Here is a 15,155-nt window from a genome sequence, read left to right as displayed (position 1 = left end):
TCATTACAAGCTAAAGAAAAATGTCACAGGGTGAAAGAAAGGAGGGAAAGCAAATCAGAAGAAGACAAGAAGGACAAAAAAATAAAGGCCAAAAAGCAGTGGTATGCTACTTCGTCTTAATCAACACGTCTAAGCAACTGATAACAATGTCTGATTGTGAGAGCACAAGGTCAGCTCCTGTGGAGACAGAAAGACATCCATTTAAACTTCATATGGAGTACATGCAGACCTGCGTCACCGTGAGTCCACTTCTAAGAACAATAACCTAAAGAGTCTTCGTGACATTTAATTGCTCACTTCCCTCAAAAGGAAAGCTTTGTCTGTCCTTCACACGATCAACATCAATATTTGCTCACAATGGACGGGAACTCAAGTCTCCCAGTACAAGTACAATGAGTCAAACACCTTAAAGAATGCATGTTTTTCTCCCTTCACAGCTTCCTTTCTTCTTGTGAAAAGAAATGTCCATGTAGCATCTAATAGAGGCTCCTTTCTCTCTTGCATTCATACGAGAGATTTATCAAGGTTAACCATGACCTACTTTAGCAGCGGACATTTCAGCAATGCCTCCCCTGCACAGCGTCTAAACACCCGACCCACTTCTCAATCCACTGGGGCTTTTTGAAAAACTGCTTCTCGCCCTTCGCTAGCTGCCTTGTGGCTCTGAAAAGTCACTCTTGACATTTTAAATTTTACATTTCAGGCATTTGGCCGATGCTCTTTTCTACCAGATTCCCGACCAAGAAATTCGCAAAAAATAAACTGTCATGGTGTAAGATATTCCCGCAGCCAGAGGATGATCAGATAACTTAATTCGATCGGATTTTTAAAGAACAATTAGACTGCAAACAGGGGATGTGATTCACCAGAGATAGTGTTATATGAAGATGAAAAAGATTACAGGCTTGGCAGCAATGCTGCAACTGGAGGAAATGTGTGGTTATCTGCAGCCGGTTCTGAAAATTCAATCTTTTGTACTCATCGAGAACAGGACGCAGAGATTCACCTTTTCCTTTTTGTTATCGAGATGCAATGTCGCAGACTTGAAGTTCACCTGAAGCTTCTAAAGGCTTCCTGCCTTGCTTTTGACAGCGTCATGCTCGCTCTGGCCAGCCGCTTCCAAAACCATCAAAAATCACTCTTTTTGTTTGGCCAATCCACTTCTGAATTTTACATTTTAGAAAACCAAACAGGGGCAGTAGTCTGGAAACATAAGCACTTCTCCATATTATTCTACACTTTTTTCTACACTTGTTCCGGATTAATCTGTTATGATTGAGACAATCAACCTGTTCTCCATCTCAACAAGTGAAAGCTCAGCTGCAGCATTTGTGCTATTGTTGGTCTGAAATCAGCCTCAGTCCTGACAGTTGAAACCATCGTTGCAGCAAGAGATACAGTTTCAAAGCACATTTTATTCTCTTATGTCACGCAAAGAACTGAAAACTTTCCTTTTAAAAGACTGCTTCAAAATCCCAAGATACAAAGTTTGGGTTTCAAAAGTCCACCATGTTATTGGTTGTTTCCATTATTTCTCTCTAATTCTCCCTTCAGTTGTGAAATATGAGCACATGCTGTTTCTCCTCTGAATATTTCCTTTCAGGAGAAGAGCTGAGTAACAGCACAAATTCCCTGTCTTACTCAAATGACATGCACTCTCTCTCAAGCAGCACTTTCCGTCCACGAGCCAGACGTCCGAGGAGGAGACAAAAATCACAAGAGAGAGCGACATGAGATCCCGTGGACCAGGCACATGTCTCTTTATTAGCAAAGTGAGAGGGCAGATCTGGACTGATCTGTGGCCAGGCCAGAGAGGTGCATGCTGGGTGGGAAATGACCACCAACCACCTGCCAAATGTTAGAGAATTTCCACGAAAACACTTTGGCAGGTAGCCAGCAAACGCACAGGGGGTTGTGTTCTCTCTACCCCAAAAGCAAAGCTGGTGAAACAGATTAAGTGCCTGAATTTAAGAGCTCCTTCAGCTGATGCGGCAGGAAGGGGAAAAATGGTTTTGTTCTGACTGTAAGGAGAGAAATAATAACACCTGCCAAAGAGGCTCCATTTTAGTCCCACAGTTTTGAACATAAATCATATCTTCATGTAAATAAGAGTATACTTGGCTTGTCTCCACAGCCAGCTGTATTAACACCACTATGATTCAACCCATACTGTGTACAAGAAAGCTTTGTGCTATTCTGAACACGCCGTTAGCCAAGATTAAAAATGATACTATTGTGAACAATACGATTATGGCACATTTTACTCAGTGGTGATCTTTAGGTGGTGTAGTGTGGAAACACCAACAGTCAGCGCGAAGCTCCCAAAGATGAAGAGAATTAAAGAAGAGAGAAAAATGCCATTTGTGTGTTTATTATCAGCCACTAACTGCATTAAAATGTGACATTTCAGACTCAAGAACTGTCTGTCCGGCATGTTTTTGCCTGACAACTGCTGAGGAATACAGGAACTAATATCCAATTTCCTCTCAGTGGCTGGTCACAGGGGCAGTCTGTGCTGCACTCGGCTCTGTAGCCTCATAATGAAGTGGCATTTTGGCGGGCCAGGCCTGCACTCGGCGCTGCATGCACCGAAGTAGGTAAACAACTCATTCATCAAGGCTTTTTTTGTGTGCCTGCCAGGAGCGGGGATTGTTCAATATGATGGAATTTGTTCTAAGGATCAACTTATCATCTACATCCGGGCAGAGATGAAATAGATTTGAGGTGATATATGGGTTGTTAGGGGCCCTGGTTTGCGTGGGAATACATGCAGCCAACACTAAAAAACAAATGTGAGTGATGATTTTTGAATAGCGTTGAATAAAGAAGTTAGGCTGAGGCCACAGGTCAAAATGCTGACAGCAGAGCCAGCCTCTCGGCTTGCCAGCAATGCTTGTTGTTGCTACTGATGCAATCTACAACCTCCCGCACATAACTGACTCAAGACACAACTAAATACAGCTTTTATGTACGTATGTATGAATAACCGCAGGCATTTAGTAAAAAACTAATCACAGTAGTGCTAACACCTTGCTGCGCCCATTGAACAAAAGCAGTGATGTCTGAAGAAGAAAAAAAGCCTTCCACATATCTTGCAAGTATTCTGCACTAGTTCTGTCATGTTGTGCAGTAGAAGAAGCAGTCAAGTTTAAACTCTGTGTGTGTGTGTGTGTGTGCGTGTGCGTATGAGAGAGAGATGGAGGGAGGGAAACTGAATGATCTGACATGGCTGCAGAGTCATGTTAGGTTCAGGCAATGATATTTTTTTTTAAGGTGTCAGGCCTGGATCAGACTACAGCCTAAGACAAACTGAGCTGTATCATGCTGAAATTCAAGGCCTGTGCTGCTGTAGGCTGAAAATTTTATATATATACACACACATATTTTTAATAGCTATAGTTTTCTATATCCAATCTCTCTCTTTGCACCACTGCCATCAATCCTTTCACCCTGATTCAAAAACAATGCACTGTCATTTAGACATGCATCCCACCACTTGTCTTGAAGGCAGCTCCTGGCATGGCTGGATAAAGATTTTTTTTACACCATTTATGGGTGTTTGACTATCACAGGCATTTGGTAGCAGGATCAGCATGGGAGACCACTGGTCCACAGTGAGATTACCCCCCCACTTACCGGCCGAGCGTACAGTACACACTCTTTGACCTGAGGGTGGATTACCAAGTCCCACTGCACAAAGTTTGATTTGAAGTTGGCCTTGGGGCTTAATCAGTGACCTGAAGTATCTGATGATGGTCATAAAAATGATTACAGAGGAGATGTGGGGGGGAAGATAAGAGTGGTGATGTGTCCAAATACAGATAACTTTTATCCTCTGGATGAAATTATGTATTTTAGTGGAAAATGGGCCAAAGCTGCATAATTACATTAATTTGATATTCTCTCCAACAGAAGCAGTGATCTTGTTCCTGCAGCTGAATGAATAGAGAGGTAACAGTGTAGTCTGTGCATACATATGCTCAACAGCCAGACACTATTTTACGGTAGACAGTAATTTTACAGAGCAGCCTGGGTCTCGCTCGAGTCCTGTATTAATGCTCAATCAGATGGTGCCGTGACACGGCAAGGGTGGTTGGGCTGGCTCGGGTGAGCTGGTCACAAAGACTGCACTCTTTCCACGGGCAGGAGGAGGGCACATGGTGGTGGTGTGGGCTGGGGGGAGGGGGAGAGGGGGCTTTAAAAACCACAGCGCTCAGCAACTGAATCCAATCCCTTTAATCCCTGCTGGAATGCCGAGTGACAAACGCCCATTGGTCTCCACCTCAATTAGCGCTGATGGAGCCGGTTGCTGGACGGGTCAGGAGAGCGCCTGGGTCCTTCGCCGTGAATCGCTGCAGCCTGTACCGTTTGCACAAGGAGCGCATACCAGAGTAACCCCATGGTCCTTGTGCGTAATGGGCCGCAGTCGGACACTGCATACCGTACATTCTTTACTGGACGAGCAATCGAAAACTCCTCGTTATCTCTCGCAGGGTACTGCAGAAGGATCTGCAAAACCCCCTCTGCATCCCCTCATCCCCTCTGTGCTCGGATTATTTGGATTTATTTGAAGGGTGTGTGAAGTGCCACTTGGGCTGGAAGCTGAACTGTGTGTTGAGGTTGTAGTGATATGGCAAGATCACCAAAGCCTGCAGCCTGGGCATTTCAATTCATTTTCATAAAACAAGCAATCAATGAGTGAGGGATAGAGGGGGAGGCACAAAGAAAAGGAGACTGGCAGACAAGCTATTATATATATAAGAGGAATGGTCCTTTGTGATTCCAGTTCAGTGAGAGAGATGTCCCATAATCCATCGCTGTAATGGCTCTTCAGTGTATGTCAAACGCTCATCACAAGGTAATGCTGATTTAAAGACCAGGATCAAAGTTCAAAGTGCAAATACAACAACTGTCAATGTAATCAAAATACGTTCACTCCCTGCAACTTTGCTTTCACTGGGGACCAAAAGAGGAGAAAGTGCACAGAAATACACTCAAGCTTAGCCCACATCAGATCACAGTCTGCTGCGGCTGCTGCTGCTGCTGTGTGCAACTAATGCACCGCCCCATTCATCTCACGCGGCCCTCAAAGACATGTTGTCGGCCGCTCAATTACGTTCACTGTTTGCTCTCACCGGGTTCGCATTTGTACGAGACAAACCAATAAACGTTGGGAGTCAATAAATCTCCCCTCTTTCAGTCATCCAGCCATCAGGCGACCTCGCTGACTCCTGGCTCGTCTTTATATTTAGTGTAAACTAATGATGCATACTGGTCACGAGGCCCCTCGCGGCCAAAATAAAACCCCCAACACTTGTGTATTTTTAATTGAGATTATATTACAGGTGCAGTAAGATCAGAATTTGACACCCCCGATGCAGAGAGGGACCACAATATGTCTGCAGGCTTTATAGTTTTGTTTATCAATAACAATGATGACTCAGTGATTACCAGGCACTGCTGGGATTTCAAAACTGCATTTCACATCAATACTGCTTGGGAAGAAAAACTCATCAAGCATTAAGAGCTTCAAGACTGAACAGATCCCCTCTTCACCTCACTGGCAATTGAGATGGTGGTTTGAGCAACAAGAGAGCTGCAAGAGCTTGAAAAACAAGGCAGAAAAGACAAGTAACTTAGTATTATTCTGATCATCACTGATTTACTATCGTAATCCTCTTTTCACTGTGGATTTCAAGTCGGACTAATGACCTGTTGATGTTCTTTTGCAGCTCACATGGCTGCTGCTCAATGCATCCTAAATGACATTCGAGGTTTATGAGTTAGTCACGCGCAGCGATGGTGACAATAATGGCAGTATGATGAGCCTGCAATATCACAAGCGAACAGTGTTCACCCTGGCCTGCCGAGTCTCCGAGACACCATTACCCTTTAGTGTTTTTGGTGATAAGAGGTTAGAGCGACCTTCACGATAGTGAGGAATCTTGGCAAGAGATGGACGAAGAGGAGGAGGAGCAGGAGGAAGGAGGAGGAAGGAGGGAGCGTAAAGCAGGCGAGGACCCTTGAGAGAGCCTGAAACAAGAGCATGATGAATGTACAGCTCGCAGTTTTTAATCAAGGATCAAAGCAGGGCCTCTCCGTCTGAGCAGCCAGCCTGTCTAGACTGAAACTCTCCCAAGCACATAAAGCAACATCTGCAGGATGCATTAATTACAGTCAAGGACCGTTCTGGACCGCTCTCTGGGGTACCGACACTTCAAGTGGTCCCGACTAAGACAAACTAGTCCCGTATATACTTTAATCCAAAAAGCAATTTAGGAATATCTACATTTTAAGAGTCCAGTGGCTCAAGTTCACTGGCAAAGATCTCAGAAAATACAGGCTCCACACGAAAGGCGATGATGTTTTTCCAGTCCTAGACTTACCATCTTCCCTATCATTTGTTTTCATTTGAGTCAGTAATGTTACAGGGCAATTCATTGACTTCCCATTACAGAGGTGTGCTCCGTCTGCATTTACATTTTAGGCTTTTAGCTGATGCTCTTATCCGGCATGACTTACAATAAGCTGGACAGGTAAGGTAGTGCTGACAGGACGAATGCCTGCGGTGGATGTCAAACATTTGACCTGTTGGTTATAGCTGGTCCTCTCATCAGACCCAATGACCCACCTGCGTCCTACAAGTACACAATTAATCAGTTATACTCATAGATCACAATTACTGATCACTGGGACTGAGACTTTTGTTGTTGTCTAAAAACAAGTCTGGTTATCATGTGATTAACAACATAATTTTATCCAGTAACAGCGAAGCTCGAACCGTCTCCCTCTACCTCCTCAAAGGAGGTGAATTAAATATGTATGTTATTTTGGTCTCTTCACTGCTGTTCTAAAAAGACTCGGAGCCTTGCAGCATGAGCAAATAATCCTATGCATTTGTTTTGACCTGTCTGGAGTATCTAACATTTACCACATCAAGATGCTGTCAGCCTCAGGAAAGCACACTGAACTGACATTCAAATGATTTCCTCCAATTACTTAACCTCCATGGTGTTTTTACAGCGAGTTGTCCTGTGTGGCAACGCTCAGCCCGATGACACTGGGAGCAGGTTGAAACAAATCACTGCTGCTCAAGAAAATTCCCTAAATAGCAATTATGGTGTTTTGATGATTCTTAATTGGAGTGAAAGTTTAGATAGATCATCTATGTGGTGAGAGTATTTTAAGAAGCCTTGGACTTTCCAAACCTGATAAAACATCACTGTGTATTTAAAGGGGAAAAAAAAAAAGATTACACATGACAAACACAATCAAGTCACTAGAAGTTGATTTGTTCTCAATAGCAGTTCAGTGACCGGAAAGACTCGGCCAGCATGTAAACAAGCTGAGAAACAGTGATGAGACCAAACTTTCCACTTTTCTGCACTTCTGTTTTTACTGCCCAAAGTTATTAAGTGGCATTAATGCCTGTCTCATGAAACAATAATCGAGATTAAGTTCACTGCAGTTTAGAGCCAGTCGAAATCACAAAAATACAACAATCACTTTTTATTTATTCATCACAATTTACAATTTAGTAATGCTGCCAGTTTCAAGAGCATCCTGATAATGACTCAAGCCTGAGGAAACCAGATGCTTTATTTGTTACAATATAAAGTCACAGTCATGCAGCTGATCAAAATTTACCAGCTCACCGCAACCTCTGTTTGCACGTTGGGGTTGGTGGGAAGTTCTAAAGTTCCTTTTGTGGATTAATACCGACTTCTCCCTTTTGAAAAAAACACTACTGCAATTTCCTCAAAGTAAAACTGTGGGCATAAGCATAAACAAAGTTTATCTTCGACTGTGTCAATGCAATCAGAGGCGCTGACGTCACCAAAACACACACAGAAACCATCCATGTTGCTTGCAGCGTGCAGAGATCACAGAACACCTGGCCACAGTCTAAATTTAACCAGCACCCTGGCTGGTGGAGGGTCATCATTTCTCAACGTGCTGACCTCTGGTCACCAATTTACCTCCACCAACGTGAACTGGTGCTCGTTTTTATGATGTTAAAACACAGCATGATCCACGGCCCTGCAAGGAAGCATTCTGACTAGTTGGGCCCGATGGGAAATCGAGGCTACATCTGGCCTTAACAAATACACCTGTGCTTTTGGAGGCTAATGCATAATGCAAGAGAACATATTAGAAGTGGATAGGGGAAAATGGGACAGAGCAGGTAGCCAGCCTCTGGCCACTCCAGGCTACACTCAAAACACTGCAGCAGAAGGCCACAGGATGGCTGGTTGAGTCACAGTCAAAACGGTTTATATGGAATGACGAATTACAAACCTTGTGTGCACTGAATAACCCTGCGTTTATTTAATTGAGGCCACATTTCCTGCTGTTTTTACTCTTAGGTAAAGTAGGCTTATGTCTTTTAAGTTTTACAATGCATGTACAGAAATACAGGGACAAGGGCAGCCAAACCACAAAGAAAAGAACACATTCAGTCTTGCCTGCAAAAGCTTTACAAACAGGTTGCTTCTCCTTTGATTTCACCATCAATTCAGTGCACTTGTAAATAATAAAGTAAATAATCAACTCAGCCAGCCCGAGCAAACATTAGATTTAGTCAGGTATTAGGACAGTTTGTTACAGTTTGACAGCTTTTATTCAAGTTTCAGACTTTTAATGGGTACATTTCATTTTTTCTTCTGTTCACAGTATTCCAGGTTTGTAGTTTAACACTAAAAAAACATGTCTAATGATTAACGGTGTCTGGAAGTGGGTGCCATTTGCCAAGTGAAGCCAAAGGCAACATTTTCCCCTTGTCTGAATAGCTAAGTTTTGTATTCGAATGATCAGCCGACTATAAGAAAGGAAACAACATTAATCAAGAATGAAAAGACTCATTAGCTACAAAATCTACAAGACAGTTTTGAAACGACAAGTCTTAAGCCAAGTTCCAGTGTTATGTGTGAATAATAAAATGCTATCTCAAGAAAATAATCAGATAATTAACTGCAAGCCAGAGGGAAAGGTCGTTTTGTTTCCTTTGATGTTCTGCATGGAGGTCAGAGGTCAGGGTTGACTGCAAAACGTGGAGCTTGGAGCCGAGCGTCAGGCGTCCTTAGAAACTTCTTAGCAGCGTGGCGACGCATAGGGAGGCTACGGAAGTCAACCAATCCACCCGGTTGATGCAGCTGGTCAATGTTGTCCCCATTCAGTGGGACAGAACACAGGGAGCCTGGTCTGATGATTGCCTGAGTTTAGATACCGTTTCAAGTTGAGCTTGATGTGTAGCAGAGCTGAAACTGAATCATCAGATCGGTTGTGCTGCTGGGAATTTTTTATAAAAAAAAAAAAGAGCCCAGAGCTGCTTCATCCTTGCCATATTGATGTAACCTTACACTGGTGTGCAAGAGGATCAATGTCTGTGTGAAACTGCTGCAGTGTGCAAAAAAAAATGAGGCCAAATGTGAAGGCAGAGCAGGAGACTCGACTTTTTACATCCAATCAGCCTCTAAAAGGCCGTTTTCCCCCACATGACTTCTAAACCTGAGGATGACCTCTGCAGCCATTGGCTGATGGCGTGAGTCGCATACACGTCACATTATAAGAAGAGGAGACACAGGACGGGCTCTTGTTGCTTCAACACAGACTTATTTATCCTCATCAGAGAAACTGTGATATCACCGGGACAAACGGTCATATTACAGGCACATATCACTGATCCTAACTATATGCGAAGCACTGCAGATCGCCCGCTTTTAGTGGGCATAACTGCCTGAGGCTTCGTGTTGTTGACTCACTTTTACGATGTCTGAAACCACACTGGAAAAATCGAGGCTCGAGAAATCTTCACCACGTGCCTGATTTTTAAATCACAATCAAGTTTCTCTGAGACTTCACCTCATATTCCTGTTAAATATGACATCTGGATTTGAGATGCAACAATTAGTCACTTAACTGATTGGTCTATCAGTATATTCAACTAATCTATGTACCAACGTTGTCCTATGATGCTGACGCTGTCATACACGAGATATGAAACACCTTCGGAAAGCTGCGTGCTAGTGACTCGTATATGACATATGACATAACGTTGTTTCACTGAGGGATCCGGTATGATCGTATCCCTTTCAGAAGCTTTGTAATCCGACCTTAAACTGCGGGATCTTTAGGGAGACTTTGTTAAAGAAATCCATTTATCTCTGTTCAAACAGCCTGACTGTTAGCCATCAGCTGGAAATCCCATCATGCCTTGAGCAGAGTCTGTCGGCCAAAATAACGAAGGTGTAATCGGTTACTCTACACACACAGTAATAAATTAACTTACTATTTTCCAATGAAAGAAAATGGTAATGTGTAATAGCTTACATTTTGAACGCAACCTGCCCAACACTGTGGATAATGACATGTTATGAGTTAGTCAGATCCTCTTGAGTAGAATGTCTCAGAGCCGCGTTTTCAAACTCAACTCAATCAAAAGTTGCAAAACTTCCAGCATTCACCACCCTGTCCCATCAACACGTCACCAGACAACCTTGACCCTGCATTTACACATGCCAGCAAGGATCAAAACATTGGGCAGCTGCTGGATGTCAACCAGTAAACAGTAAACCAGGTGAAATGTCACATTTCTGCCCTTTCTTGTGAACACAGCAAAGCACAGCAGCAAGTTACACCTGATCTAAAGGCTTAATTATTCATCTGCCTGAGACACGTCCAACAGATGTCCATCATTAATGGCTATTCAACAAAGACGACTCCTACGATAAAACACTGCTTACGTTTTCTATTTTGAGAGACCCCTAGTGGCAGAAACCGTGCTGTGCATTTAAAATCAGGTGTCGCCAATGAATTTGCTGTCAGTCGACCAATTTAATTACTAACTATTAATCGACAAACTTACTTTGACAATTAAAGATGGGGTTTTGCTTGCTGGTCAAAGCAGCAGCTCTCCACTGCTGAGCCATATCATTACATCACTTCCTGTCCGGTGAGATGTAAACAGCCCGAACCCGACAGCAGGATTTTATTTGAACAAAAAGATGGTGTTGCTTCAGCTCAGTTGTCCTCTGCATTTTGTAGTCTTTGAATAAAAAATGCCAATGTTATTTTAAAATTTTTTTTGGCACGTTGCAATGGGCCTCATCAAATCAAACCACTCCAGGCTAAGTGCCCTGCCCTTATCAGAGGTTTCTTGGTGTCTTCTTGAGCTGTGCCAATTCAACTTGGATTTCATAAAGGATTATTATTACACCTCAAGTATGAACTATTCATTTCCCCACTTCAGACAGTAATGAGCAAGTGGAATAATCACCTACTGCACTGTGCAACACAGACAGCACCTGGCTCAAACTAACCAAGCCCAACTATTATCGTATTCGAGAAGCCTTTTAATTTCTACTCAGGCGCTCAAAGACACCCCAGGGCTCACTGTAAAAGGACAATTCCACTACGATGTGGGATTTGATTTCACCTTTTCCATTTCTTAACTCTTCATTAAAGCAGCTTTAATGTAATGACACTGGATTTTTTCACATGGCAGGTTAATCAGACAGCACAAAACACACACACACACACACAAAACAGGCATTAAGTTAAATTTTGACACAATTCTCTGATTAATATTAACACACTTGTCCAGCTTCTGCCCATACACAACATTACGGAAAAGAATCCTGCCTCCAGATATGATTTTTCTGTCCTTTTACAAACAAATTTGTGCAGTTGTTTACGCTCTGCCTCCTGCTCAATCACAATCCACACCAACAGAAACACAAAGTGAAAAGGTCATTCTTGTTAGCCGCATGGACGAGTTGTTACCAAAAAAAAAGGAGTTAAAGGTGCTGGTTTTCTATTTGTCACCTCTCTGTCATGTGAAGACAACAACTTCAGGTATTGCATTTCCCTGTGACTGGTCTCACATGTCTCTCTGTACCAATGTGGTGTCAGCAGGGACATGTTCACGTCATGGACTGCATCCACTGGAACGTCAAGCCATCAACACCGTACGAATAAACCAAAAATCAAACTGTGATTTTGAACTTTACAAGCTTCAAACTGAGTGTCTTCTGGCACGACAAAACGTCCAAACGTTCACTACAAGAAAATCACCATTTCTCCCTCTTGTCACCTCACTGACCCCTCTGGCATTCAATGTGCATCCACCCCCCTGGGATACGAGGACACATAAATAATGTTCACCAGCATGAAGGCTGAAAATCGCTGCTGCCATGAAATCTGGTCAGAGTGTGCTGTAAAAAGGGTTAAACCCACATGCTCTTGGTTTTCCTACCTTCTCATATCTGAGTCAAACATGCCATGACCTTTTGAGCCAATATGCTTGTGCATCACTGGGCCACATTTTAATAGCTATGACATGACTGAATATTAAAGAGAATAGGAATATTTCAGACTTTAAAGCAGATTTTGATTTGTTTTTCTTAATTTAGTGGCGGTTATTTGTGCCGCCAGGTTTGAAAATTAGATGTGGACAGATTTTCATTTCCACTCCACCAGTGTTCTTCTACACTTAGATTGGACTTCATTACATAACAAGTGGGGAGGACAAAACAGCCATCTTCATACACCCTAAAGTATCCCTTTTATTGTCCCCTGGAGCTAAAAGCCTAATTTGTACTGATATGTCCCACGACGAGTCCCTCAAGGACCCTTTTTGGGCCCCAGACTCCCATCCTGTGCTCATAACTAACATCTGCAACACGTACAATGCACACCCACGCTAATGACCTGGAATGGCACAGTAATGCCCCCCCACACCCCACCCCGCTTTCCACGGGGTTGCATTGCACTGCATTCTCCACATATAACAACAAGCTATGCATTGCACTCTGCAGAGGTAACAATGAGCATTGCACTGCATTCTCCACAGCTGATAATGAGCCCCACACACCCACCTGAAGAGCAGGAGATGAGGAAAACGGCGAAGGCCAGTTTGGTGGCGTCTCCCATTTTCCATCCGACTCTGATCCTCTGACTAGAAAGAGAATTAAAAAAAAATAAAATAAAAAAAGCAAAGCACCACAAAATCTCAAATTGACTCAGTCAAATTAAATGTCTCGCTGCTCCAGAGAGCACTGTCTCTGCGAAAGGGACATTTTTTAGATGTCAATATCGAGGCTAAATCCAAAATATCCCAGGTAATGCCTGCCTCACTCGTCCAAAAACAGAAGGGAGGAAGAGCAGGGGATGACGAAGAGGAGGGGATGGTTGGTGGTATTTCCAAGTTTACAAACAAGCAATGGACGGCGACTTGTTGGCATTCAAGCCCGGACTGTCATGTTCTTGCCAGGTCTGCAGCATTGTTATGAACAGACGTGTTCACCTGTGCCTGTTGGTGTTTAACCAGTTATTTTCAGAGCAGCGGAGCAGACAGCCGAGCCACAGCCGGGCAGGGCTAACATCCATCGGACTGGAAATCAAGCGCACTCCGCTCTCCGATCAAACTTCACCTCGACGATCTCCGTCGCATCGCTTTAGAACATCAAGCCGTCGTTGAAATGAGCATTTCCAACCGCCTACCGCGAAAACAAGACGGCCAAAACGTGTACTGCTGTTGTTATATTCCGTGTGGAAGCCTCAGTTTCGGCCGACAGTCCGGCGGGGCTGCCCGGCCACAAGCACAGCTCCGTCTGCTCCAACGGGGAAACGAGCGATTATGAGGCTCCCTGCGTTGTGTTAGTCCGCTCCAAAGTGTGCCAAAAGGCCTTCCGCCGTCGAAATGGTTTGAACGACGAAGTGGAAACACTATCGTACGACAGCAATAACCTCTAAAGCTGCCGTTAATCCGTGTAGCTAATGCAGCTATCGAGTTTAGGACGAGCTGGTTTTCCCAAGTCCGTCTCCTCCTCGCCTCCTCTGCTCGGGACAATTTCAAGATGGCGTCACTGAACCGCGTCAAGTCAGGCAAATCCGTATACAAGACTTCCGGCGGACCTTTTCAAAACAAATGTCACAACTGGACGCACGGTAGCCATGGGCTGTGGAGGTTGTTTGGATTTGATGTTTTGGTCGAGACAAAGAGATCACAACTGATATTGACCACAGTCCACCATTAAGACAAATCATCAGGACAAAGAGAAAGTTTGTAGTGTTATTATTTGTGCGGTTAATTGCAGTTTTGTGTCAGGAATTTGCACCATATCAACCGAGGTGAGTCCTGTTTGTTCCCTAATGGTCTGAGTGTTTGTTACCTCATGGCAGAAATCTTACGTTTAGGTTCTAATTTGCAAACTGAAATTAATCATCCAACAAGAATTTCTTCAAAAATAAAATAAACGCCGTAATCAAACATTATCTCTTCAAATACGCCTGTATTTCCAGTTTTGTATTCCCAACGCTTTACTATATTCAACATAATTTTAAGGTCAGAATCGTCCGTTTCCGGTATCAGCCTGGTCCAGTCTAGCGAGCTTGATGAAACTGCTTTACGAGATGGGGATTGTTTTTAATTCGGGAAGGCTGCTCGTTCTGTTCTCCGGTGTGTGCCTCTGCGTGAGGGGCGGTGAGAGTCAGAGAGCCTTCACCATGTTGTTATCACATGTATTCTCCGCTAGAAGACCATTGCAGGCTGCAGTCTGTGTGTTTGGGTGTACAGGACATCTCGTATCATTGAACATATGAGTATTTTCTGTTCAGAATATACAACAAACATAAAGGGAAGCTGTATTGGGACAGGAATAGCCAATTACAGCGATGTTTAAACCATATAATATATCGTATTTGAAATCAGCAGTGTGTTCATAACTTAGACCCTGTCACTCCATGTAGGTCAACACATTTTGCACCTACATATAGCCTCATGCTGCAGTTTGAGCTACTATATGGTCACGTATCAGATTTCAGCATGGGTTGGGTGCTCAGTAATAAATGCTTAGAATACCATGAAGTACAGATATAGGTTTGGCCCATTCCCAAAACTGCGTGACACTAATCTCTCTAATAGCCTGGAGCAGATCTCCAACCATAAGCGCTGCTAAACGATTAGGAGGTCAAAGGTCTCAGTGGATTTCTCCGCCAAGCTGGAAGCTGAGTCACCTGTTCTATATTGGAGCGTTGGCTTTCATCTCCAGCAAAACACGCAGTCCTCTACATGGCTTAATGGCCAGAGCTTGAGGCACTAACACGGGCCCCAGTGAGGAGTTCAGTTCCTGTAGATGTTATTCCCCTGGCAGCGA

At 43.6% G+C, this 15,155-nt stretch overlaps 1 protein-coding gene across 1 annotated transcript in view; it reads right to left on the bottom strand.

The window, feature by feature from the left end:
• LOC124055325 (activin receptor type-2A-like) overlaps positions 1 to 13,873 on the bottom strand; it is a 36,778-nt gene extending 22,905 nt beyond the window's left edge. The window contains exon 1 of the mRNA XM_046382040.1: positions 12,876 to 13,873. Within this exon, the coding sequence (XP_046237996.1) occupies positions 12,876 to 12,930 (55 nt within the window). The 5' untranslated portion in view covers positions 12,931 to 13,873. The remainder of the gene's footprint in view (positions 1 to 12,875) is intronic.
• Between the last annotated feature and the right edge of the window lie 1,282 nt (positions 13,874 to 15,155).

The sequence above is a fragment of the Scatophagus argus genome, chromosome 24 (assembly GCF_020382885.2).
Source record: "Scatophagus argus isolate fScaArg1 chromosome 24, fScaArg1.pri, whole genome shotgun sequence".
Taxonomy (NCBI): domain Eukaryota; kingdom Metazoa; phylum Chordata; class Actinopteri; family Scatophagidae; genus Scatophagus; species Scatophagus argus.
The sequence above is the reverse complement of the archived record's forward strand: the minus strand, read 5'-3'. Positions and strand labels throughout refer to the sequence as shown.